General features: G+C 37.1%; 4 protein-coding genes across 4 annotated transcripts; 2 read left to right on the top strand and 2 right to left on the bottom strand.

Annotated features, from left to right (window-relative positions):
- The first annotated feature begins 4,446 nt into the window (after window positions 1-4,446).
- On the top strand, window positions 4,447-7,336 carry LOC116137692 (E3 ubiquitin-protein ligase WAV3). The gene is made up of 2 exons (XM_031423374.1): window positions 4,447-5,295; window positions 5,405-7,336. Exons 1-2 carry the CDS (start codon window positions 4,921-4,923, stop codon window positions 7,307-7,309), a joined length of 2,280 nt encoding a protein of 759 aa, XP_031279234.1. The 5' UTR covers window positions 4,447-4,920; the 3' UTR covers window positions 7,310-7,336.
- Window positions 7,337-10,435: 3,099 nt separating this feature from the next.
- Window positions 10,436-13,489, bottom strand: LOC116137683 (glutamyl-tRNA reductase 1, chloroplastic-like). Its single transcript, XM_031423362.1, has 3 exons — window positions 13,084-13,489; window positions 12,133-12,374; window positions 10,436-11,851 (listed from the first exon to the last, which is right to left on the bottom strand). Exons 1-3 carry the CDS (start codon window positions 13,316-13,318, stop codon window positions 10,721-10,723), a joined length of 1,608 nt encoding a protein of 535 aa, XP_031279222.1. The 5' UTR covers window positions 13,319-13,489; the 3' UTR covers window positions 10,436-10,720.
- Window positions 13,490-16,777: 3,288 nt separating this feature from the next.
- LOC116137691 (phosphoenolpyruvate carboxykinase (ATP)-like) lies at window positions 16,778-21,252 on the top strand. Its single transcript, XM_031423373.1, has 13 exons — window positions 16,778-16,860; window positions 17,058-17,326; window positions 17,440-17,621; window positions 17,720-17,873; window positions 17,960-18,044; window positions 18,704-18,804; window positions 18,899-19,197; window positions 19,322-19,495; window positions 19,806-19,871; window positions 20,011-20,189; window positions 20,280-20,449; window positions 20,551-20,719; window positions 20,815-21,252. Exons 2-13 carry the CDS (start codon window positions 17,064-17,066, stop codon window positions 20,956-20,958), a joined length of 1,986 nt encoding a protein of 661 aa, XP_031279233.1. The 5' UTR covers window positions 16,778-16,860; window positions 17,058-17,063; the 3' UTR covers window positions 20,959-21,252.
- Window positions 21,253-21,817: 565 nt separating this feature from the next.
- Window positions 21,818-22,957, bottom strand: LOC116137697 (ubiquitin-fold modifier-conjugating enzyme 1). The gene is made up of 3 exons (XM_031423380.1): window positions 22,618-22,957; window positions 22,484-22,545; window positions 21,818-22,154 (listed from the first exon to the last, which is right to left on the bottom strand). The coding sequence occupies exons 1-3, from the start codon at window positions 22,948-22,950 to the stop codon at window positions 22,025-22,027; spliced, it is 525 nt and encodes a 174-aa protein (XP_031279240.1). The 5' UTR covers window positions 22,951-22,957; the 3' UTR covers window positions 21,818-22,024.
- Window positions 22,958-24,052: the final 1,095 nt, after the last annotated feature.

Here is a 24,052-nt window from a genome sequence, read left to right as displayed (position 1 = left end):
AAGGCAGATTGGCAGACCCAAATAAATGGTTTTGTTATTTAAAAAAGTACGAATTTGGAAGATTAAAAAAAGAAATGAAGATAGGAATAGAATATAGTCCATATTACAAGGCCATGCCATCGCCAGCGCATTGCTTACATAGTTTTCAGAAGAAGTGGAGAAAGGAGAATGTCGTCTCTCTCTAATCCTATTTAATGACATAATCAAATCTAAGTTAATCTCAATTTTCTAATACCCTTTTTCTGATTTGGCCTCCATTAAAATAATAACCATTTAATTAAGTAATAAAGTAGAAACTCAAGAAGATTTTATCATGGTTACATACACATGACACATGGTGATCGCAGAATAAATGGTGCCTATTATTAGTCAATAAAAGTTGGTTAATGATGGGTTAATTACAATTTAAAAAATGGTCAAATGGGTAGCATTAACAAAGGCAACTTGGGAATAAGCAATATAATGGGATCTCTTCCATATGGGATGTCCTGTTTTGTCATGTGATTTATGGGCATTTTCCTAAATTCTAAATCTTCAATAACTAATCCTTTTTATTAAATTATATATACTGTATATATATATATATATTTTAAGTTTCATCCTAACATATGCCATGCCAAATTTATTATTGCTGTTGGTCAAGAACATTGTCTGGGGTTTGGTCAAGTTACATTATTATTATCGTTCATGGAGAATATAGTTCATTTTATAATATAGAGTTCTAACTCAAATATTAATAAAAAAATGTAGTTGATGATATGCATATTGCCCAAAAACAGATGCATCTGTCACTTCTTAACCAAAAATATTTCATTTTTCTTTACATAAAATATTAAAATAATCATATGGTCAGACCAAAAATCAAATTAAAACTTTGGAATTTCCTTCTAAGGCCTCAAAAAAAAAAAAAAAAATGAAAATGCGACTTGCGCTCAATGATTATGTATTGTCCTGTTGTATTAATTATGTCTATAATATTTATACGGTATGGTCCATGAATAATGAGATTTTGGGTACTATGAGCATCGGTTAGAGATGGGTCATTTACCTAACCAAATGGTAGGACCCGAATTAAAATCAGAAGAATTGTCATTGGGCTCCAGTAATTATTTCCCCTAATAAGAAAAAAATTAAATTAATTTAATGAAACAAAGGTAGCATTTCATTGGTTATCTTTTCTTTTCTTTTTTTTAATTAAATTAAATTGGTAACAACAGTAGGTCCTCTCAAGTCTAAATCACATTTAAATTTAAAACTATAAATGGAAAAAAGGGAAATTTTTTATAAACATGAGACATGATTTCTGTTGAAGTATCACACTATTGTGTTTGATTCAATAAATTTGATGCCACGTGGATGTGTATGATGATGACATGGAGCATCCCACATGACCTGCTTGAGGCCCCCGTGGCTCTTCCAATGGGCTCCACACGCAGAAAGCTATATACGCCGTAATTAAGACGGAACTACCTCGGTACTCACAGTTATGTACTGTTTTGCTATACGTCTTATATATTTTTTTAATTAATTTTATCAAACATATGTTTCTATTAATTAAACTATATAATCAAGTTAATAATAAAAAAGAAGTAAGCCTACTTTGTTAAGGGAGCAGTTTAAATGAAAAATGTTTGAAGTCAACATCTAAACGTGACAAGATTAAGTAAATTTGGAAAAAAGAATCATGCTTAGAACCAAATTTGGACCATAAAAACAAACCTAACTCCTCCTTGCATTAATTACTACCTCCAGTTTTTAATATATAATAATACCAAAGCTACCCACTTTTCAAGATCAAACAACAAAATCAATGAACCAGGAAAATAAATGGTAACTTCACTAGGTAGCTACCATCCTAAAAATGGAGAAATTGAATGTGCCATGGCCATGCACAAGTTCGCTTGTACCTTGTATGTGTTTATTAAATTTGAGTGGTCCCATTTTATTATATGCTACTTATATCCAGTTATCCACTATGTACGTACTGCGGCCTAAGAAACTATATATATATATACACACCCTATGTAAAGCCATAGATTAATAATCTCATCAACTAGCTCCCAATTTGTAAAAGAAAACCTACTGACCTGTCAAAACAAATTAAATTTACATATTTTTTGTCGAAACAAAGAAATAACACAACTCCTTTAATACAAAGTTCTGAATAATATTTACATTACTGATCGCATAATTTACTCTATCATATATATCCATAAAAGAAGAAAGAAATAACAGTTGTACAATCATCACAGAATGGTCTAACGGTAAAGGAGGTTCTATTAACTCTTAAGTTCGAGTCTCTTCAAATATTAATAAGGGTAGTCATTAGAGTTTTTATCTGATCGATAATTTTATAGTTTCTATTAACTCTTAAGTTTGAGTCTTCCCTAGCATTAATAAAGGTAGTCATTAGAGGTTTTATCTGATCGATAATTCTATAGTACTTGAGAAATTAGTTAAAATATATATAAATTGATTTGAATATCTCCGATGATTTAAAAAAAACAACTGATGTGCAAATGGTTCTACTGCTACACCGATTTGTTCCATTAATTTTCGCCAGTATGTAATGAATTTTGTTTTAGGAGCTTGAGTGTTGTCCCCGGAAACTTAAGCATAGTACGTTATTGGTTAAACATTCACTTAGCCTAACCATGTAGCCCATCCAAAAAAAGCAGTTAAAAGTTAAAAACCTAGCTTATAGTTTTCCACACGTAAGTGAAAACTAAATCATAAAAAAATAATGTAAAAAGTTACTTTAGAATGCCTAACTCTTAATTAAAAAAATGATTAGGTTAAGAGTGAAATCATACTTTATTAAAGGAAGGATTTGACAATTGTCAAAACCCAGTTCAGCAGTTGAGTTTCCCTATGACTGAAAAACGTCAGCAAACAATTAAACGGCGTTAGATAAAATAATAATAATTTAGATGGACGGAGGGACCTTGAAAAAGGGCCCCACGTGAGTGTCGGAATTATTGACTGTTGGTGTGACAATCGCGAAGGGAGGGTAAAGGCTCCTCTCGGTCTTGACTGTGGGGTGTCTGTCAAGTCACCCTGTGAATGTGATGGTACCGCTCTCTTTTCGGGAAGGTACCAAATTTTTATTACTTAGGGAGTGTTGCTAACTTTAATAAGTTATTTACTGTGACCGGAGGCTCCCTGCAGAATGCAGATACAGGACGAAAACACATACACAGTTGTAATATTATAAAACAAGAAATTATTTAGGATAAAAAGGTTTACTATGTACCCATGGAAGGAAATGAAATAAAGGGGCAGGTGAGAATGAGATGGTGGGGGAATATGAAAACAAACAGGGGGCAGCCTGGCAGGTGAATATTATTATGTACACAATTAAAATTTGTAAGATGGCAGAGGCAGGGCCGTAGGCGGGGTGAATAATTGATGAAAAGGAAGAGCCAGAAAGTCCTAAGATAAGATTTTGACGTGGATGGAATACGGAAATGGTAGAACAAAATACAAAAGAAGCGAAAGGAGCCTCAATGTAATGCCTAGAAAATGGTCTCCGAATTTACTGACACTCCTTTAAGGGAGGCAACATGTGAGTGTCTGAGCCCATAGCTGGGGTGAGGTGCCATTTGTGACTCTTTAAATTGTAATTAATTAAAGTTTTCACTTTCTACAGTGATACGGTTATTAATATCCAAGATATGCAAAGCTGTAACCTGACATCAAGGTTTTTACTTTTTAATTAATTTTCAAATTATATATTTATATATATATTTATATATTTTTACGTACAACTTTATAGCCTGCATCCTAGGTTCCTACTCCTCTGATTTTACGATTGCATGGAAACTTGATACGTGCTAACTACCTATGTATAATTTTAATCCTATAGAGACCCGCACCAATGCAGCCCTTATGATCCCACTTCAGATACGTCATTTTTTTGAAATAAACTAATCATATATTTAGGTCCTTTTTATAAGATGAAGCAATCATATCTTACTTCAATTATACAGCCTTATCAATGGCTATTATAAGCTGAAGCAAAGGAAAACCTATTAATGTGCGCTGTACAGGATGATTGCTCTTTGAGTATCAAACATATATGAATGATGCTTGAATAACAGAGAAGTCCAACAAAGCAGTCTCAGAATCCAGTTGCAACGTACGAGAGTGATGAACACGTGCCATTTGCTGTGTAATAACATTGACACCTAGTTTGTATGATATAGAGTTGTGCGTTTGGCGCGTGAAGAGCATGGAGCATTTATGGGAATGGGATGGTGATCATTGCCATGAATCCGTTCATTGGTCGGTGGCCATAACGTGCTCGTGCTGTATATATGGAGAGAGAGAGCCCCGGCCGTTGACCGGTAGTGTAAAATCATACAACACAACACACGTGCCGGTAACTCGGTTAAAATTCTGAAATAACTTTTCCAACAAATATATATCGAGTTTAAGAAAGGCCTTCACTCTCTTATAATATAACACACAGAGAAAAAGAAAGAAATAGAAAGGGAGAGAGGCAGTAGATCAAAAAGAGTTTTGGTTGCGGAGATCTTTTTGGGGCTATCTAGTCAGTGAGAGCAATATTCAAAAGTGATGAATAAAAAAGGGAATGAGAGCAATAGAGCTGGAAGAGAAGGGCATGAGTCTCAAGTTTTCTTTCTATCTTAATAATCACATTACTTTGTCTCTTTGCTTTTATTTCGTTTGATCCCATGCTGCTAGTATAGCTCAACTCGATCTTACCATTTTGTCTTCTGTGGAGTCTCAGATCGATCAAAACAAAACTTCTTTGTTCTTTCTTTCTTTTATCTTTATCTTCATCATCTCTACCAAAAGATAAAAAAACAAATTAAGTTTGGGTGGTATTTAGATATATATACATAAGAAAAGAGAAAAAAGAGTGTTCTTTGGTTAATATCTTTTGGTTTTTTGAAAATGGGCACTGGTTGGAGAAGAGCTTTCTGCACAACGATCCCTCGAGATTCAGAAATCGCCACAGTTTCAGATAAGCAACAACAAGTTGTTAGTCCTAGTACTAGTCCAAGCCCCAGAAGTTGTACAAAGTTAGGTTTTTTTACCGGTAGTAGCAACCCTTCTACTCCTCGCTTGCAGTCTCAACCAGTCTCAAGCCCCAGCTTGCGTTGCCGGACTGCTACTCTTGAAGCGCCTTCTACAAATGAGAGCCCTAGACTCCAATGCAAAACCACACCCAAATCAACCAAGAGTCCCAAACCATTACAGGGTTCTAACCCATCCTCTCCTCGATCTCCTCTCAAGTTATCTCTCTTCAAGAACAGCTTCAAGTTCAGAGTAAGTAAAATTAACAGCAAAAAGCTTTGACATTTTATCTTAGTAGTGATGTTTAGTAGTTCTTAGATCGGCTAGAGTAATAATAATGAAGTTTGACTTTTTGTTGCAGAGTAGCTGTGGAATCTGTTTGAACAGCGTGAAGACAGGTCAGGGCACAGCCATCTACACAGCAGAATGCTCACACGCCTTTCACTTCCCGTGCATAGCCTCCCACGTGCGAAAGCATGGCAGTCTCGTTTGCCCCGTCTGCAACACCACCTGGAAAGACGTTCCTTTACTCTCCGTCCACAAAAATCTCGGCGCCGTAGAAAACCTCCACCTAAACCACACCGACTCACACGACAACATCATCAAGACTAAAATAGATGAAAAGAAGATAATTGAATCTTCTCCCAGACTTGTTAAAACCTTCAAACAAGAACCAAGACCAGATTCAAGATCCTACGATGACGACGAGCCATTGATATCTCCGACTGCTGGAGGTGTTCGTTTCATTCCCATACCTGAGGCAGATGAGAATGTCCAAGAGGAGGAAGATGATGTTGAAGAGTTTCAGGGCTTTTTCGTTAATTCAAACTCTTCATCCTCACTCAAATCCGACCAAGTTCAATTTTACGGCAGAGATTCGAGACACGTTCAGATTAGACTGTTACCAGAATCTGCTGTCATCTCTGTTGGTAGAAATTATGAGACTTATGCAGTGGCATTAAGAGTGAAAGCACCACCTCCGTCACCAATCGTTAAAAGCAACAACACGGCGTCGTATCGTGCGCCTATCGATTTGGTGACTGTACTTGACGTGAGTGGTAGCATGACTGGAGCCAAGTTACAAATGTTAAAACGCGCCATGCGTTTGGTTATTTCTTCTCTCGGCTCGGCTGATCGGCTTTCTATTGTGGCCTTTTCTGCAAGTCCTAAGAGGTTGTTGCCTTTGAGGAGAATGACGGCTCAGGGTCAGCGCGCTGCGCGGCGCATCGTTGACCGGCTCGTTTGTGGTCAAGGGAATAGCGTGGGTGATGCTTTGAGGAAAGCTGCTAAGGTGCTCGAAGATCGGAGAGAGAGAAATCCAGTTGCAAGTATCATGTTATTATCCGACGGTCACGATGAGAGAGTCCAGGTTAATTCTTCTAATCAACGGCGAGGAGGAAGCCACGCGTCCTCTACACGTTTCTCTCACATTGAGATCCCAGTTCATTCATTTGGTTTTGGTCAAAGCGGCGGCTACAGCCAGGAGCCAGCCGCGGACGCTTTTGCTAAATGCGTTGGCGGGTTATTAAGCGTGGTCGTACAAGATTTAAGAATCCAGCTCAATTTCGCCTCTGGCTCGGCTCCAGCTGAGATTGCAGCTGTTTATTCATGTAGTGGAAAGCCGACTATCCTCAGCTCAGGCTCAGTACGGCTTGGAGATTTATACGCCGAAGAAGAAAGGGAGTTACTGGTGGAGTTAAGAGTCCCCACACCGGCGATTGGATCCCACCACGTGATGTCAGTGAAGTGTCTTTACAAAGACCCCGCCACTCAAGAGGTCGTATACGGCGCGGATCAAGCGCTTTTGGTACCCTGCCCGCACGCTGCTAGATCATCAGCACCGAAAATCGAACGGTTGAGAAATCTATTTATCAGTACAAGAGCCATAGCCGAGTCACGAAGGTTAATTGAGCACAACGATTTCACCAGCGCACATCATTTGCTAGCGTCGGCTCGAGCTCTTTTAATACACTCCAGCGCAGAATCGGCTGACGATTATGTGAAAGGGTTGGAAGCGGAATTGGCAGAATTGCATTGGAGGAGACAGTATCTCTTAGAGCAGCAGCAACAGCAACAACAAATGATGATGATGCAAAGGCGAAGAGGGGGCGAGAGGGAAGTGATGGTTGTGACGGACGAAAATGGGGAGCCGCTTACGCCGACTTCGGCTTGGAGAGCAGCTGAGAAGCTGGCTAAGGTAGCTATGATGAAGAAGTCGATGAATAGAGTCAGCGATTTGCACGGCTTCGAAAACGCTAGATTCTAATTTTATCATAAATTGAAGAAATTTATATATATAAAAAAAAAAAAAAAAAAAAAAAAAAAAAAAATATTGGAGATGGCGCAGGAATACAATAGTAGGGACAAGTTGGTAGCAGACGGCGCGGGCCTTTCTGCCTAGAGGATAAAATTAGGCCCACGCTTATTTGATTGGGTAGTAGTTGATGTATTAAGCTTTGTGTTTTTGTCTTGTGGTTTTAAATTTCCAACTCCAAAACAGACTCCATTTTCTTTGTAGGGATTTATCATTATCATTATCATCATCATCAACTTTAAAAAGACCTGTAATTAATGCTAGTGTAATGGAGTTTTTTTAATTATAATTTGGGATGGGCTGTAATGGGCTAGTAAAAACTAGGACAAAATGATTGGGTGTTACTATGATACGATGATTGAATCATTTGTTGTCATCATATCAGATCTTCTTTTCATATCTGCCTTTGATTCTAAAATTATGACCAAGCTATCAACTCTTAAGACTGCAATGATGGGACTAAGTGCCAAGTTATAATTTGAGATAATGCTGCCACTTATTAACGTGTAAAGCAATAATGATGTATAAGATCAACCTTAGTCCTATTATTAATTAATTAAGAGTTTAATTAATTAAGACTCTTAAATGTATTATTTAAAAGGTCTTGAATTTAATCTATTTTGATTACTAATAAGGGTGATCATTATCGGGATTTACCCAACTATCAATTTTAGAATCTTAGGAGATTAGATAGATACATGCAAATTGGCCCAAAGTGAAGTGGAATCAATCAGCATTTGGTCTGATAGGTTATTGTCTTGGCACTGTAAGCATCAGGCATTATTTGAGCAAATTCTTTGTAAGGGTACAAACAACACATACAGCTCTCTCCCACTGCCTGCGCATGAATTCTATAATTAAAACCAGTTCATAGTCTGGTCCATGTCTCTCAGTCCGTGGTCCATAAAAGGGCAGTCATCAATCAGACTCACCAACCGACGGTGGGGATTGAACGGCCAAAGCATCAAACATAACGATACAGACGTAGATGTGATATGGGGAATTAGGGACCACCGAATTCCCATCAATGTTCTCTTCTGCTTTGGTTTTGGTATACTAGAAACAACAACACAATCACACAGACTTGATTTCTCACTTCTCCACATGTGGGGAGCCGCATATTCCACGTTTGCATCACTTTAACAACACGTTTGCTCAAGTTAATTTTGTGTGTGTGTGTGTGCACTTGCATAGTATATGATCATCACTATAAGCTTGGTGATTTTTGTTAAAACCAAGAACTAGTAGAGTANGGAAATTAGGGACCACCGAATTCCCATCAATGTTCTCTTCTGCTTTGGTTTTGGTATACTAGAAACAACAACACAATCACACAGACTTGATTTCTCACTTCTCCACATGTGAGGAGCCGCATATTCCACGTTTGCATCACTTTAACAACACGTTTGCTCAAGTTGATTTTGTTTCACTTTACTTTTGTGTGTGTGCTTGGTTGCACTTGCATCGTATATGATCATCATTATAAGCTTGGTGATTTTTGTTAAAACCAAGAACTAGTAGAGTACTTATTTACTTTTGAGTGTTTCTTGGAAGATTACTCTTCAAGACTTTCTAGGGAAAGTGAGAGAAAGAAGATATTAATGTTCTCAGTTTCAGGTCATATATGTTAGTCCCAAGAGATTCCTATATTTCTCAGTCCTACAATATGGGGAGATCCCATGCTACAAACCTTAGTAGCGATTATGAATTAGGATGAGAAATTGACCATGAAGAGAGTGCCCCTATATTCTAAAAATCATAAATAAGATCCTCATCTTCAGAAATTTTATATTTAGGCTTCTAGAACCTTTATTATAAGATCTCAGTGGTTGCTGCACAGGAAACAGTTCAAATGCTCTAATCAAGCTTCCCAATCACAATTGTCTGCAAACTTATTACAGACGACAAAACATGCTATCTCTAGTTCTCTACGCCGTTTGTATATGGGAAGTAGGCTTCTCCCTCCTCTTGAAGGCACAATAGTTGTTGGTTGAAGGTTGATGACATTGAAAGTGAGGACAAAATGACGAACATACCGTAGCATCGCGGACCCAATGACTGTTTTAACTTTATAATCATCCACAACACAGTGCAGGCTGGTGGTTTATAAAAAACCCAAAAACAGTACCATGTACTTCTTGTCTTTGGATTCCCAGCTGTATAATATACTTTTGTTTGTCCTGATGAGTTGTAGGACCAGTTTGCAGATTATTTCATGGTCGAGTTATTCCTTGCGTCTCTCATCAATAATGGTGGTGAACCAAACCAAACTATATGTCTCTAATTTTTGCCTAGATTAAAACTTTGAATCTTGTTTTGATTTTAATGATGAACCAAAGTGCACATTGATGCGAGTCTTTTGCCTAGTGATAGGTTTGCTCTGCTCTCCGCTCACCAGTTGGGACGCTCATGGGCTTTTCTATAATTTCAGAACCTTTACTTAGCTGTCTCATAGTTGAAAAGATGCTTATGGTCTGGGCCTACCACTGCCATTGAGTGTCACTTTGGGCTGGGTTGGGCTTGCTATACAAAGACATAAGGTTGAGGAAAACACTCTTAACTTANTGCGTCTCTCATCAATAATGGTGGTGAACCAAACCAAACTATATGTCTCTAATTTTTGCCTAGATTAAAACTTTGAATCTTGTTTTGATTTTAATGATGAACCAAAGTGCACATTGATGCGAGTCTTTTGCCTAGTGATAGGTTTGCTCTGCTCTCCGCTCACCAGTTGGGACGCTCATGGGCTTTTCTATAATTTCAGAACCTTTACTTAGCTGTCTCATAGTTGAAAAATGCTTATGGTCTGGGTCTGCCACTGCCATTGAGTCTCACTTTGGGCTGGGTTGGGCTTGCAATACAAAGAGATAAGGTTAAAGAAAACACTCTTAACTTGAAAGGAAACAGCGGGGAAGGATGAAATTGGTTACTGACTGTATTAAAGCAATGATACTACGCTGGTTTAATTTCAGGAATAGACCAAATAATCGCACTAAAGAAATTTATAACAAAAGATCATCTCTACATAAAATGAGTAGATTAATTACACGGATTTATAGTATCCTTACAGACCATAAATTCTAGAGAAGAAACCGGTACAAGGATCAAGCTCATTTCTATCCTAAAACGCTAAATGATCACTAATCAACACAATGTAGACACATGAAGCACTCGAATTAGAGTTAGGCAACAGCGTCATACACCAATAAACGAATTAAAAAGATCCCAAACAGGATCTACACCGTTACGCTTTTCAAATGAAGATTACAGCAGTGTCGACACTCGGAGCAAGACGAGGATGTTTTCCTCTTATTCAATTTTGGGGAAGTGAATGAAGTGTCATCAACAAGCTTGTATTGAAGCTTACTTTTGGGTTTGTTCTATCTTGGCTCGAATCTTCTGCTCAAACAGAGATGTATCTGTTTCAAGGCCGAACATTCTGTTAAGAGCATGCATATTCTCAAGGGTTTCATCAAGAGTCCGGCTGTCACTCCCATCGCATCTTAGGTGCTGCATTGGACCATGAAGAAGCTTATTCACAATACCACGGCTAAGATCATCTACTGCCCTCCTTGATTTCTTTGAGATATCATCACCCATCTTTGATAGGCATTTCTCTAGCTCCGCCATTCTGATTCTTTCTGCATAAGCCCTCAACTTCTTGATGGTAGGAACAGTCTCCAACGAATCCCTCCAAGCTTCAAACTGTTTTGATTCCTCGCCGATAATGGCTTGAGCTTCCATAGCTTTGCGGAGTCGGTCCTCTTTATTAGCAGCCACAACTTCCTTAAGGTCATCAACATTGTAGACTCTTGCAGTTTCAACATCTTCAACACATGAGCCAACATTACGAGGAACGGAGATATCAATAAACAGCCTCAAACCCCCAAATGCAGGATCAACAACCGGAAGGTCTGCAACGTTCTCTTTTAAGAATAATGGAGTTTCTGATGCTGTGCTGGTGAAGACCACATCAGCTTCAGCAGCACAGGTTAGCATTTCTGAGAGAGGTTTGTAAATTATCTCAGCACCTTTCATCTCCTCATGGATAGCAGCAACTCTCTCCTCAGATCTGTTAACAACCACCATCTTAGTGCATCCTTTTGCTACCAAGTGTTTTATCACAAGCTTCCCCATCTTGCCAGCTCCAATAACCAACATGCGAGCTGTGGCATGTGAAGATTCAGGAAGCTTCATTAATGCCAGTTCAACCGCGGCTGAGCTGACAGAAACAGCCCCAGCAGCAATGTTTGTCTCTGCTCTAACCCGCTTTCCAACAGTGATTGCATGCTTGAACAGTCCACTGATGTTCCTTCCAAATCCAACAACTCCTTGCCCAACTTTGACAACTTGTTTAACTTGAGCAAGGATTTGTCCTTCTCCTAGCACAAGAGAGTCAAGACCTGCTGACACCTCAAAAAGATGCTGGGTAGCATCTTTGTTGTGCAGCAAAAACCGGTGCTGGCAAAGCTCAGAGACTGGGATCCCACTTGTCTGTCAATGGATACAATATTAGTATAACAGCTTTAGCAATTTCAAAATTCTCTTAATAAAGTTAATCCAGGAAACCAATTTTAAGAAAGTAGATGAAGTTAACCTACAACATAGGCTGAAGAGTAATACAGAAAGATGGTACTAACTTTTGAAGAGTAAATCAAGGTCCTTTATGCCAGATTATTATCATTATTATCGTATTAATCTACAACTTGCAAAAAGAAAGATTTTTCTTATGGAAGACAAACAAACGTGGAATCATAAAGGAGAACAAAATTCACCTTTGACATCCATTCAGTCACTTCTTTAACCCCACGATGTTGAGAAAGAGCTACAACATATATCTCCATCCGGTTGCAGGTGCTAAGAACAGCAGCCTCTTCTATATGATTTAGGTTACACAACTCCCCAATCGCTCGTGGCCATTCTGCTTCTGGAATGGCAAGTTTTTCACGCATCTCAACAGGTGTAGTGTGAACGCTAAGCCCAATAACCACAATGCTGCTCCTTTCCTTTGTATATCCTAAGAGAGATCAAACATAAAAGTTTCAGTAAATCAGTGACTGAGTACCTTGCCGAAAGCACAACAAAACTCTGTAAACTTCATGGTGATCAGTGTTACCCTGAATATCTAGTAAGGGGTAATAGATTTATCATGGACTCCAGTTACTCCAACATAACAACCAGGTAAACCTCACTAGAAACTATTATATAACAGAATCATAGGTGATGAATATTTTCTTTTTTCCCCCATAATTCAAAGCATTGAATCTAAGGCGAGTAAATAATAATTCATAACAATAGACAACCACAAACAACTAGTTCATTGCGATTTCAAAAGGTTAATACCTGTAATCAAACAGCAACCTTTTACCCAATTTTAACTAACAAAATCACAGTAATTGAGACCTCAACTTTCATGCGGAAACCAACACTAATTGAGCCTTTTAATGCCCACGTTGAATTGAAAAAAGATAAAAGAAAAAAGAAAAACTATAATATACACCCTTATCTTAAGGGTAATTAAATAGAAATCACTCAAGGATCCAAAAAATTAAGCAAAAAAAGATGCTTAGTATTGCTAATTCAAACTCTTATACAATCAAAACACAAAAACCATCAACTTCAAGCAATGCATTCATCCAAATAGCGCAATTAAAGATGAAATTACTAATTTAGTACCAGAAAAAAAATTTAAAAATAACCAAAAAAAGAAAAGAAGCAAAACTTACGGTCAGGCGCGGAGGTTTTGAGCTGCTCGAGAGCGGAGATGGTGGAGGCATCAGATGGGGCAGTAACTTCGCATTTAACTGCCCTTTGAAATCTTTTCTCATTGCGATTGGGTTTACAGAGGACGCGTATTTGTTGACCCGTCAAAAAAGAACAAGACGAAGAAGAAGAAGAAGAACCGGGATTGAACAACAAAGATTCCATCTTAGAACCGGCCAAAGCGGTGGAAAACGCCATGATTCTTACGCTCAGACAAAATCCTGACCCTAAAATAAAAATGTTTTAAGGTTTTAAGGACTTTGTTGAACGAATCTTGGCAGAAGGAGGAGAGACTTGTGTTTGGTTGGGTTGGGTTTGTTAATTAATGAAAAATTTGGGCGGAGGGGTTTGGTCGGTACAAAATAATTGACTTAGGCAAAGTGGGAATTGTATTGTGATCTCTCTAAATTGGTTTCTGAAATCTGATTGGCGGGTGGAACACACGTTTTATCCACACTCTCTTCCTATCTTCTCTGAATGTCATCTTGATTGGGTCCACACTCAATCTGCACTAGACCAATTGCGTTTTTACTGTCCCCATTGTTAGACTTTAATTAATTAAGTTCAGCAGACCCTACATTAGGGGTGCGTATGGGTAATGGGTTGAACTGAAATCAGTGGATACCCATTTGTTAGGTGTCGGGTAGGAATTAAAATCGACTCTATTAGTGTTTGGTTCTGATTCCAACACTACAAAATCCAAGAATATGAACTGGAACAAGAATCGGAAAAGAGGTTCGAGTATCCGAATAGAAATCGGGATTAAAGTGTAATTTTTGTTAATTGTTAGTGGTGTATTTGTAACTTTTGGGGGGTATATTTATTATTTTTTAAAAATAAAAAGATAATTGATATTAACTTGTATACCCTAAACCATAACATATGTTTAAATTCTAAAATCGTCGATTCTGATTTCAATTTCAGTTCTTTAAAAAAATGTAGGGTACTCACAATAGCTGACCTTTCTCCATATAAAATGATTCTTCAAGAAGAAAAGAATTTAAACGAATTCATATGAGCAAGAAAGATCCAACTGAAGAAGATTTTATTGGATACATATACTAGTACATCGACATGGGATTATTATTTTTACAGATTACAATAGTTTGTTGATGACGTAGACAATGATGAAATGAATGGCATCAAAGAGCATGGAACCATCAACGTTCCTTATGATTCTTGAATTTGTCCACATCCAATTCTACCGTGTGGAGAATGAGATTTGTAAAATATTGGCAGTTAAAAACAGGAATGTGTCACGCTGTCATCTATCGGATCACTTGTGAAAAAGATCTAATGGGCCATGTCCAAAGATGGTATTGAAGAAAGAGATAAGGAGGGAAGTGACAATATGTGATGGAGATTGGGTTCTAAGATTGCAGGCTCTCCATTCGCCACAACTTTAATGCCAACCCGTGGAGAGCATCTATACTCACATTTTAGGATATCCGGCTAACCTCACCTCAACACATAAAATTAATATAGAGTAATTCTACACACATGATTTGTTAAGTCTTTCACCAAATCACTGTTTCATTTACAACTCAACACCATACAAGATCGGAGTTTTTTGATGTATAGTATTATTGATTAATATAATGAACATATTAAATTACAGTCGTTTAAGTATTGTATTATTATTTATGAAGAAAAATAAGGATAAGGCAAGTTGCATAGGTTATTTAGAGTACAAATTGTTTAAGATTTGGAGCGATGTATAATAGCAATTGTCTTAATCAAATTAAGATAGACAGTCTTACCGTATTGCCAAAGAATGGTTGCATTTTTATATATGTAAGTTATGGATGACGAAATAATATAATTAAAATCAAGGTAATTTTCAATTAATTCTTCATCAGTTTGTAATAGCTTCAACTATTTGGTTTAGGTTTATTTACAACATGATAAATATGTATTAAAATAAAAATGTGTAGTCTTGCCGTTGGACTTAAGAATCCTACACGTGCAATCTTTTAATTAGTTAATTGGGATTATAATATACGATGAAATAAAGAAATGAAACACATGCCCAAACATATGTCCAAAACGTGTGTAATAATGCTCATGTTTAAGCTAATGTGGAAAGATTTAGCTTGAAAGTAGTTTCTTTTTCATTTTAGTACATGAATTAGGGTGCATTCCAAGATAAGTGCACTACTTTTTCCCAACATTCAGAATTGATTATTACATCATCGGAAGAAAGAAACCTGTTGATATTAATGCACCAACTTAAATATTCTTTGTTAGAATTGATCATCAAAAGTTGTTATCCTGATGGTGATGGACACTAAATTTTGTTATGTATGACTTGGTGTATTCACAAATGAAAATGATTCTAAGCCAAATCAGAAGCCTCATACATTACAGACCCAATAGTTTGATCTTTCGGTATTGCGCTCAACTGGACTCACTCGGCCCAACGTCAGTCCATTCTCTTAACCCAATAGGTTCTTTTTGGACCTCAGCCTTCAAGAGGCTCATCACCGACACACAGATGTGCACAGTCAAGAAACCAAGGAGCAACAGAGAAATGTGGATCTGACGTGGTTATCTTAGCGTTAACAAATTTTTCATACAGTCCACCTCTGAATTTTCTCAAACATCCCCAAAGTCAGAACTGATTTGCTGCCTACAATTAAGTTCTTCTATATAAAATATTATTTTAAAAAATAAACTGTATTACATGTAGTTGCACTACAGCTTTCTTTTGACCCTTTTAAAAGGTGGAATATTTCTTATTATGAGGATGACTCATCTACGTTATCCATTTAAGTTTCTGAACTTAAGGTGCCTTCTTCTTCATTTTAATCGTCGGTGCCATATCATATATGACTTTAATGATCAATTGTCACAATTTCCATGCTGTCATAACTTTAGAAAATTGTGATTGATCTTCATTACTTGTGCTCTATATCTGTTATTCACCAACGGTGATTCACCAACGGTGCTACTTCAATAGGCGTCAATAACTTGGGAGACTGTTATAGCATCTCCAAATGACTTTTTATATAACCTAAATTCTTTATTATAAAGAGTTTATTCATAAAAATAAGAGTCAAACAGATTAATTAAAATTAGGATAGAGAGTGAAATTTGACTCTCTAAATATGGAGAGCCAAACTCAATCTCTAATTTATATTTTAAAGATAAAAAGTCTATTGGACTCTTGTTTTTATGGATAGACTATTTATAATAAAGAGTTTGAGTCATATAAAGAGTCATTTAGAGATACTATAAACTCTTTATTATCCATAGAAATAAGAGTCTAACAGACTCTTTATTCTTTAAATATAAATTAAAAAGTGAGTTTGACTCTCCACATTTAGAGAGTCAAATTTCACTCTTTATCATAATTTTAAATAATAAATTGCAAGTTTCAATGCATTTTATTTATGATTTATCTCTCCTATTAAGTTTTCTTTTTGAAAAAACATATTCTTTCTCCTAAAATTTAAAGAGTCTATTGGATTTGAATAAAAATTTTGTTCTTTATATTTAAAAATCAATAAAGATGCTATTTAAAATAAAGAGAGACACTCTTATTCAATTAAATTAAAATTTTGGAAATTTCCTCTTTCCGGATTTAATAAGATAACAGAAACTCCACAACTATGGTTAACTGAACCCAAGTTAAGCTTCGGTGGGCTTGCAGTAAAGCCTATATAAGAAGTGAATGCTCATATTTGGTTCATTGCATAACTTCCTCCCATTATCTGCAAAACCAACGTCACTTGTTTCAGGTTATTATCTTCATATTGTTCACGTTATTGAAATATTTTCTTCTACTTTTCATGTGAAGAGGACTTGGCTTTTCATTTTTCATGTATTTTATTTCTTTTGCATTGCATGGTGGATACTGGACATTGACATACATTTTATATACTTTTTCATGTATATTGACATCAAATTTTTGGTTCATGTTTGTTTTGGCCTATAGGTTAAGATGTCAGAGAACGGAGAGTTCAGTTTTGCGAGTAAAGGTGAAAGTGGACGCAACCAGCTACCCAAAATCCAAACTATCAAGAAGGAAACGCAAGTTTGTCACGATGACAGTACACCTCCGGTGAAGGCACAGACAATCGACGAGCTTCACTCTCTTCAGAAGAAGAGATCAGCACCCACCACTCCCATCAAAGGCTCCGAGGGACCTTTCTCTGTCACCATCTCCGAAGAGGAACGCCAAAAGCAGCAACTCCAGTCCATAAGGTAAAAATAAACCATAACGTATAAATTCTTTCAAATTAATGCTCCCCTTGACCCGGTAGGTACGTATATATTCACTGATATTCCTTTTTTTTTTTTTTGATGTTTTCAATTAGTGCTTCATTGGCATCTTTAACGAGAGAAACTGGACCAAAGGTGGTGAAAGGGGACCCCGCAAGAAAGGCTGCATCAGAGAGCAACAAGGTGACGCTTGTTCCCAGCCATTACACTCCAACACCCAATATTAGTGACAGTGCGCTCAAGTTTACTCACATTCTGTACAACCTCTCCCCTGCTGGTAATACTTCTCTTCGTGTTGCACCCTGAGGATTTTACATGCCCGTATGATTACCAAATCTCAAATAAAATGTTAGTTTGATGATACGTATGGAACAGAACTTTACGAGCAAGCCATTAAGTACGAGAAAGGATCATTCATAACATCTACGGGTGCTATTGCCACATTATCCGGTGCAAAGACAGGCCGCTCGCCAAGAGACAAGCGTGTGGTTAAGGACAAAACCACCGAAGATGAGCTTTGGTGGGGAAAGTGAGTTGTTCTGTTTACACTCTCAATTCCTTTACTAATTTACTCGTTTCTATTTAAAACTTGTATTAATACGTATCGTTATACAGAGGTTCACCTAATATTGAAATGGACGAACATACTTTCTTAGTGAACAGAGAACGTGCTGTTGATTATTTGAACTCATTGGATAAGGTATATCATTACTTCCAATCCCTCCGTAATTTCTGATCCGGACAGCCTGTATTTTTTTAAGAATTCAATTATTTAGTGTTTGATTGATTCAATCAAGATTTGCTTAGTACGTACTTGAACTTTTCGTAATTCGTGGTCTGACTTCTAAACTTAGCAAACTTTTCTTTATACAATAAATAAATAATCAGTTTACTTGCCAGCCCCAACTTTTCTTTCGTTGTCAAGTCATGGTGCTGTCATATTCAGTATACAAGTCTCCAATGTTTATGTTCGTGACTCATGAGCTCTATCTTCATTATCTAAACCAAAATGATGTCAACGTCATCCTTATGTCTCATGTAACAGCTCCGATGTTGCTCGCCACAAACCCCTCTCACTCGAGAGACTGTATATTCTAGTGGGTTTGTTGCCTTCTAAAAGTGATTAGACTGTTAAGTTGCTGAATGCTTTGGTACTAATACTGTGGCTACATTTGCTACAATAGGCTTGAAAGGTCTTCTTTCTTCAAGGGTATCCGATACCCCATTAGAATTTGTGTCAGTCTTAATCAATCCAAGCATAAAACGGATCCAAGAGGGATGCAAAATCATCCTCAAGTTTTATAAGATGGTAATTTACTGAATGAACATGAGCGGTTACATGCAAATCTTATATTTCAGGTCTTTGTGAACGATCAATTTCTCAACTGGGACCCAGAACACCGGATCAAAGTCCGAATTGTGTCTGCCAGAGCTTATCATTCTTTGTTCATGTACAACATGTAAGTAGTTGCCAGTACCACTTACCAGGAATGATTATGTTTTCAAATCCAGAGGCCATTTCACGAATTCCTAAATTTTCCGTGTGAATGACAGGTGTATACGACCCACTCCTGAAGAGCTGGAGAATTTTGGTACTCCGGATTTCACAATATACAATGCCGGGCAATTTCCTTGTAATCGTTACACCCACCATATGACTTCCTCTACTAGCATAGACATAAATCTTTCCAGGAAAGAAATGGTCATCCTTGGCACCCAGTATGCTGGGGAAATGAAGAAGGGTCTTTTCAGCCTAATGCATTATCTCATGCCTAAACGTCAAATCCTCTCCCTACACTCTGGCTGCAATATGGGCAAAAATGGAGATGTTGCTCTTTTCTTTGGACTATCAGGTACAGGATCTTTGGTTCAATCTTCTCATGTGAAGCAATCAGTTACTATCTTCACTCACTTGACCCTTTGTTTTATCATAGTTTCCTTGCTGATGAAATCTTTTTGTAATTTTGTTATATTCAGGAACTGGGAAGACAACTCTGTCTACTGATCCTAACCGGTATTTAATTGGAGATGATGAACACTGCTGGAGTGAGAATGGTGTGTCAAACATTGAAGGCGGTTGCTATGCCAAATGCATTGATTTGTCAAAGGAGAAGGAACCTGATATCTGGAACGCCATCAAGTTTGGGACTGGTAACAAATAACATTTTCTTACCCACATCAATTTCTTTTCATAAGTGGGTATGATTAATTCAAATTTCAGCCTCGTCCTATAAAAAAAAAAAAAAAAAAAATTTCAGCCTCGTCCTATAAAAAAAAAAAAAAAAAATTCCCTAATGAATGAGGATACAAATTTCAGTGCCATACCATATTGAAGGTCTAAGAAATATTTAGTCTCACCGGTTAGAATTTTTGAGAATCAGTTGATTCCTAAAATCTGAAATTCTAAGAAACGAATGAATCCTTGGTGAAATCCTGAAGCTTATCTTACTTTGTTTGGCAGTGCTAGAAAACGTTGTGTTTGATGAGCATAGTCGAGAAGTGGACTACAGAGAAAAATCTGTTACAGGTAAACATGAATTACTCTTCTAAATAAGATGAATGTCCACTGTCTTAGGTTCAATTATGTAACAATGTTGCATATTAACATGATTTTCTTATTTTGTTTCTCTACTATTTCTTGTTAACTGCTATAACTGATGTTGCAGAGAACACTCGGGCCGCATATCCAATAGAATATATCCCCAATGCCAAGATACCTTGCATTGGTCCTCATCCGAAGAATGTAATCCTTCTGGCGTGCGACGCATTTGGTGTACTCCCACCAGTGAGCAAGTTGAGCTTGGCACAGACCATGTACCACTTCATCAGTGGCTACACTGCTCTAGTTAGGGGCCTGTCATTTTCTTTGTAATTCCCAAAGTAATGTGCAATCCTGTGTAAATTATGAATTTGCTAATCTTCAATGTAATAACAGGTTGCTGGGACAGAGGAGGGCGTGAAACAGCCACAGGCAACATTCTCAGCGTGTTTTGGTGCAGCATTTATAATGCTGCATCCCACCAAGTATGGGGCCATGCTGGCTGAAAAGATGCAGAAGCATGCAGCTACAGGATGGCTGGTTAACACTGGCTGGTCAGGAGGAAGGTCTGTGATTATATCTAAGTTGTGAACTTGTTTTTCCTATTAGCCATGTAAATGTTCACTTTGTTGAATGGAAACATTTCAATATATTTTCTTTTTGGCAGCTATGGATCGGGTAATCGTATTAAGTTAGCTTACACCAGAAAGATCATTGACGCAATACATTCTGGAGCACTTTTGAAGGCGAATTATACCAAGACTGAAGTGTTTGGACTTGAGATTCCAACAGAGATTCAGGGAGTGCCTTCAGAGATCTTGGATCCACAGAACATTGTAAGCTGCCTTCCTTTCAACATCTTTCACAACCTTTCACAATATTTAAGCTTTTCAAAAAAATTAATTGATCAACGTAATTTTTGAATTTATAGTGGTCAGACAATAATGCCTATAAGGGCAGCCTCTTGAAGCTAGCAGGTCTTTTTAAGAATAATTTTGTTGGCTTCATGGATCACAAGATTGGGGAAGACAACAAGCTGAGTGCGGAGATCCTAGCAGCTGGTCCAATATATTAAATAGAGAACAGTTGGAAGACAATGGACGAATAAATAAGATTTTACACACAATATATTCACTCTTGAATCCAATTCATAAAAACTTACTGTGCTTTTCTTAGCACAGTATGTAATCTTGCTGAGCTGCAAATCAACATTTATTTATAGGTTTTGAATTTATCTTTGATTGGATTGGCTAGACAATTTGCAGGACTTTCATCACAGGTAGTGCAGTTTGTATTCAAATGGTCATTGACTATGTGAGGCCCAGATATTATTTCATGGACAATGTAAATTATCCTATATAATATTAAAGCTCCTTTTCCATATTTATGATAGCAAAGTTCCAACTACAAAAATTATCCTAAACGCATTCCACCATTCCCCCTTCACGTCAGCTACCAATCTTACATTACAAAATGCAAAATGGAAGTTAACTTAAAATGACCAAATTTTGCATGCAACACATACAGTTCACCTACTGACCAACAAACACCAACTCCTTCAATATATTTACCTTATTCCAGATGTCACTATGATCAATCTTCATAACACATAGTCGCCCCTTATCATTGACCACTGAATTTTTTTTATCTGAACTAAGAACACTCTTTACCAAAAATGATACATGTATAGATTTGAGATTATGAGGGAAATGTAGGCAAAGTCATTGACTTAGTCCAATCTATCTATACAGCTGATGCCATAGACACCCAAACAGATTGAAAAATGAAGAACCATATTTATTCAATCTTTCAGATGACATCAAAATTTTGCAGCCAAATATTGAATCAGATGATTCTCCACAAATGTACTGAACATATGAAAGGAGACCTTTTAAAATCCATGCCACAATTTGCTAAAATTAAAAAGGAAAATCTAAAAAATCAGTATGTAAATGCATTTGAAATGTAAAAATTTTCAAGAGTATATAGCTGATAACATTAACTGTAAAAAACATCTTCCAGACAACTGTATAGCAATGCATCGGTTATGCACACTTGCCTCGATACTTATTTTCATTGAACAGACCAGAAACTCTAAAACTTGAGCATTACTTTTACAACCTTAGTATTACATTAAATAACTAAGATTCACTAGATGAGCTCATATCATCTTTATGCTTAATCATGCCGGAATCAACAAGAACGGGAACCTCTGCTGCGAGCCATGGAGCAAGACCCAAACAAAGTGCATGCGCTATACCAAACCTAGGACTGCCAGAGCACAGTAATTACACCATATTTAAACAAAATGTAAACAATTCAAATGCATGTTAATAACGAAAAAGCTAGATTTTGTGACTCATAACTGCGAACTATAATGCATAGTAAGTTATCACAATGGCGATATGTTTCATGACATGGTTCAAAGAAAACCTATTAAACACATAATAATATCACCTAAGTTGATAATTTCAATTTAATTTTCTTTGATTACACTGTGGAGCCTAAACAATCATCAAAGCACAATATACAATTCATCATGTCAAACAACCATAGAAAATGCAGAAACAAATAATCGAAAGTGTAAAAAAGAAAAATACCAATTTTTGGCCCAAAGCGGCTTGAAATGTACAGTCAAGCAAATCTTTCCTCCTCTATACATCTACAAACATAGCCAAAAGTTAAAATTAAAAATAAAAATTGCATGTCAAAAGCGTTTAAAAGGTTATTTCACCTTCTGCGTCTTTCCATCGAGTTGCGGGAGCTCGATCTCGGGAGCTGTGGATGGGTAAGTAACCGGAATGTCGAATTGGAGATCGAATTCGTACTTCAAGAGGTTATGGACGTACCAGCACTTGCCGGTCCAACGAGTCCCTTCAGGATTGCAGGCGGAGATGCGGAACCAATCGTTATCGTTGGACTTGTTCATCTGTGTGTAAGCGATCAAAGCCTTGTACTCCTCTTTAAGCCGCGACGTCCACGCCGCGCCGTCTCTAGGACCAGCTTTCGTCGTCAGTAGCGGGATCTGGGTCAGCGTTGATTTCGTGTTCGGGTCCCATCCCTCCATCTCGCTAACCCTAACGCTAAGCCTAGATTATGCGAATTGTGAAATTTGATGGAGTCTGAGGTCGTCTGGTTCTTTTGGCCGGGAAAGGTTAGTTGTTGAGTATATAGTTGTAATTTGGCTTTATTATATGTAATGACAAGAATTTCCTAATTATAAGTTTTTATGGTATTAATTTTATTTTGAAAATATTAAAATATATTTATACTAAAGGATTCAAGTGTAATTTTGAAACACGGGAGAATCCTTGAGACTAAACAGTGCCTTTGTTTGGGGCATAAAGGGTAACCGTATAATCATCTTATTTCTAGAAAATTACTAAGTTTGAGTGTAAAGTAACGAAAGATTATAGTAAACTGTCAATAGTGGTTTCTGTAGATAAAAATGGGGGTAATTCAATTACCATGGAGGGTGTTATTTTTTTTATTACCAAGGTAATCAACTATTCATACTAATTTTACTCTTAATTAATAAACATTTTGAACACAAATACCTTCATATGTCTAATAAATAATAATAAGGCCAAATGTGCAAAATGACTTTTTTAACCTCATATATTATTTTTTAAGACATAAATACGCTCACTATTTACATGGATAATTACCAAAATACCTCTAGCCACCCAAGACAAATGTCAGCCATCAGCTACCATCGTCGGTCGCTACTGGCAGTCGTCGAAACGATGCACGACTGGCTAAATCTAGCCATTTTTGATCAAATTGAAGGCCGAAAATGGCAAGATAGCCATGGATTTGGTCGAAAACGACCAGATCCATTATGGCCGTTAACAACCAGAATATATCTAATTGTTTTCGGCCAGATCCACGATCGTTAATGGCCACAAATCTAGCCGTTAATTGTCAGAATGGATTTGGCTTTCCGGCCAGATTTATGGCCATCTTACCATTTTCGGCCTTCAATTTGGCCAGAAATGGCTAGATCAATGCAAGGTTGGCCAAATCCGATTTGTTGTGCGTTGTTCTGGCGACGGTCACTGGCGGTGGTGGTTGGTAGCCGATAGTCATCTTGGATGGCTATGTGTATTTTGTTAAATTTCAAACTTTTGTTGTTGAGGTGTTTTAGCTAAATTCTCAAATGTAAGGGG

Source organism: Pistacia vera, unplaced genomic scaffold, assembly GCF_008641045.1.
Source record: "Pistacia vera cultivar Batoury unplaced genomic scaffold, PisVer_v2 Contig332, whole genome shotgun sequence".
NCBI lineage: Eukaryota > Viridiplantae > Streptophyta > Magnoliopsida > Sapindales > Anacardiaceae > Pistacia > Pistacia vera.
This window is presented reverse-complemented; position numbering and strand designations above follow the sequence as displayed.

What these genes read in the sequence shown, in the direction of transcription:
- LOC116137683 (XM_031423362.1), bottom strand. Translation starts at nt 13,318, where the DNA reads ATGGCGTTTTCCACCGCTTTGGCCGGTTCTAAGATGGAATCTTTGTTG. An exon ending in CAAAACCTCCGCGCCTGACC is followed by an intron (nt 12,375 to 13,083) that starts GTAAGTTTTGCT and finishes GATCTCTCTTAG; the next exon opens with GATATACAAAGGAAAGGAGC. An exon ending in TGACTGAATGGATGTCAAAG is followed by an intron (nt 11,852 to 12,132) that starts GTGAATTTTGTT and finishes ATCCATTGACAG; the next exon opens with ACAAGTGGGATCCCAGTCTC.
- LOC116137697 (XM_031423380.1), bottom strand. Translation starts at nt 22,950, where the DNA reads ATGGAGGGATGGGACCCGAACACGAAATCAACGCTGACCCAGATCCCG. An exon ending in TCGATGGAAAGACGCAGAAG is followed by an intron (nt 22,546 to 22,617) that starts GTGAAATAACCT and finishes CTATGTTTGTAG; the next exon opens with ATGTATAGAGGAGGAAAGAT. An exon ending in CCGCTTTGGGCCAAAAATTG is followed by an intron (nt 22,155 to 22,483) that starts GTATTTTTCTTT and finishes GTGCTCTGGCAG; the next exon opens with TCCTAGGTTTGGTATAGCGC.
- LOC116137691 (XM_031423373.1), top strand. Translation starts at nt 17,064, where the DNA reads ATGTCAGAGAACGGAGAGTTCAGTTTTGCGAGTAAAGGTGAAAGTGGA. An exon ending in GTACAACCTCTCCCCTGCTG is followed by an intron (nt 17,622 to 17,719) that starts GTAATACTTCTC and finishes CGTATGGAACAG; the next exon opens with AACTTTACGAGCAAGCCATT. An exon ending in TCTTGGATCCACAGAACATT is followed by an intron (nt 20,720 to 20,814) that starts GTAAGCTGCCTT and finishes TTGAATTTATAG; the next exon opens with TGGTCAGACAATAATGCCTA.
- LOC116137692 (XM_031423374.1), top strand. Translation starts at nt 4,921, where the DNA reads ATGGGCACTGGTTGGAGAAGAGCTTTCTGCACAACGATCCCTCGAGAT. An exon ending in AGAACAGCTTCAAGTTCAGA is followed by an intron (nt 5,296 to 5,404) that starts GTAAGTAAAATT and finishes TTTTTGTTGCAG; the next exon opens with AGTAGCTGTGGAATCTGTTT.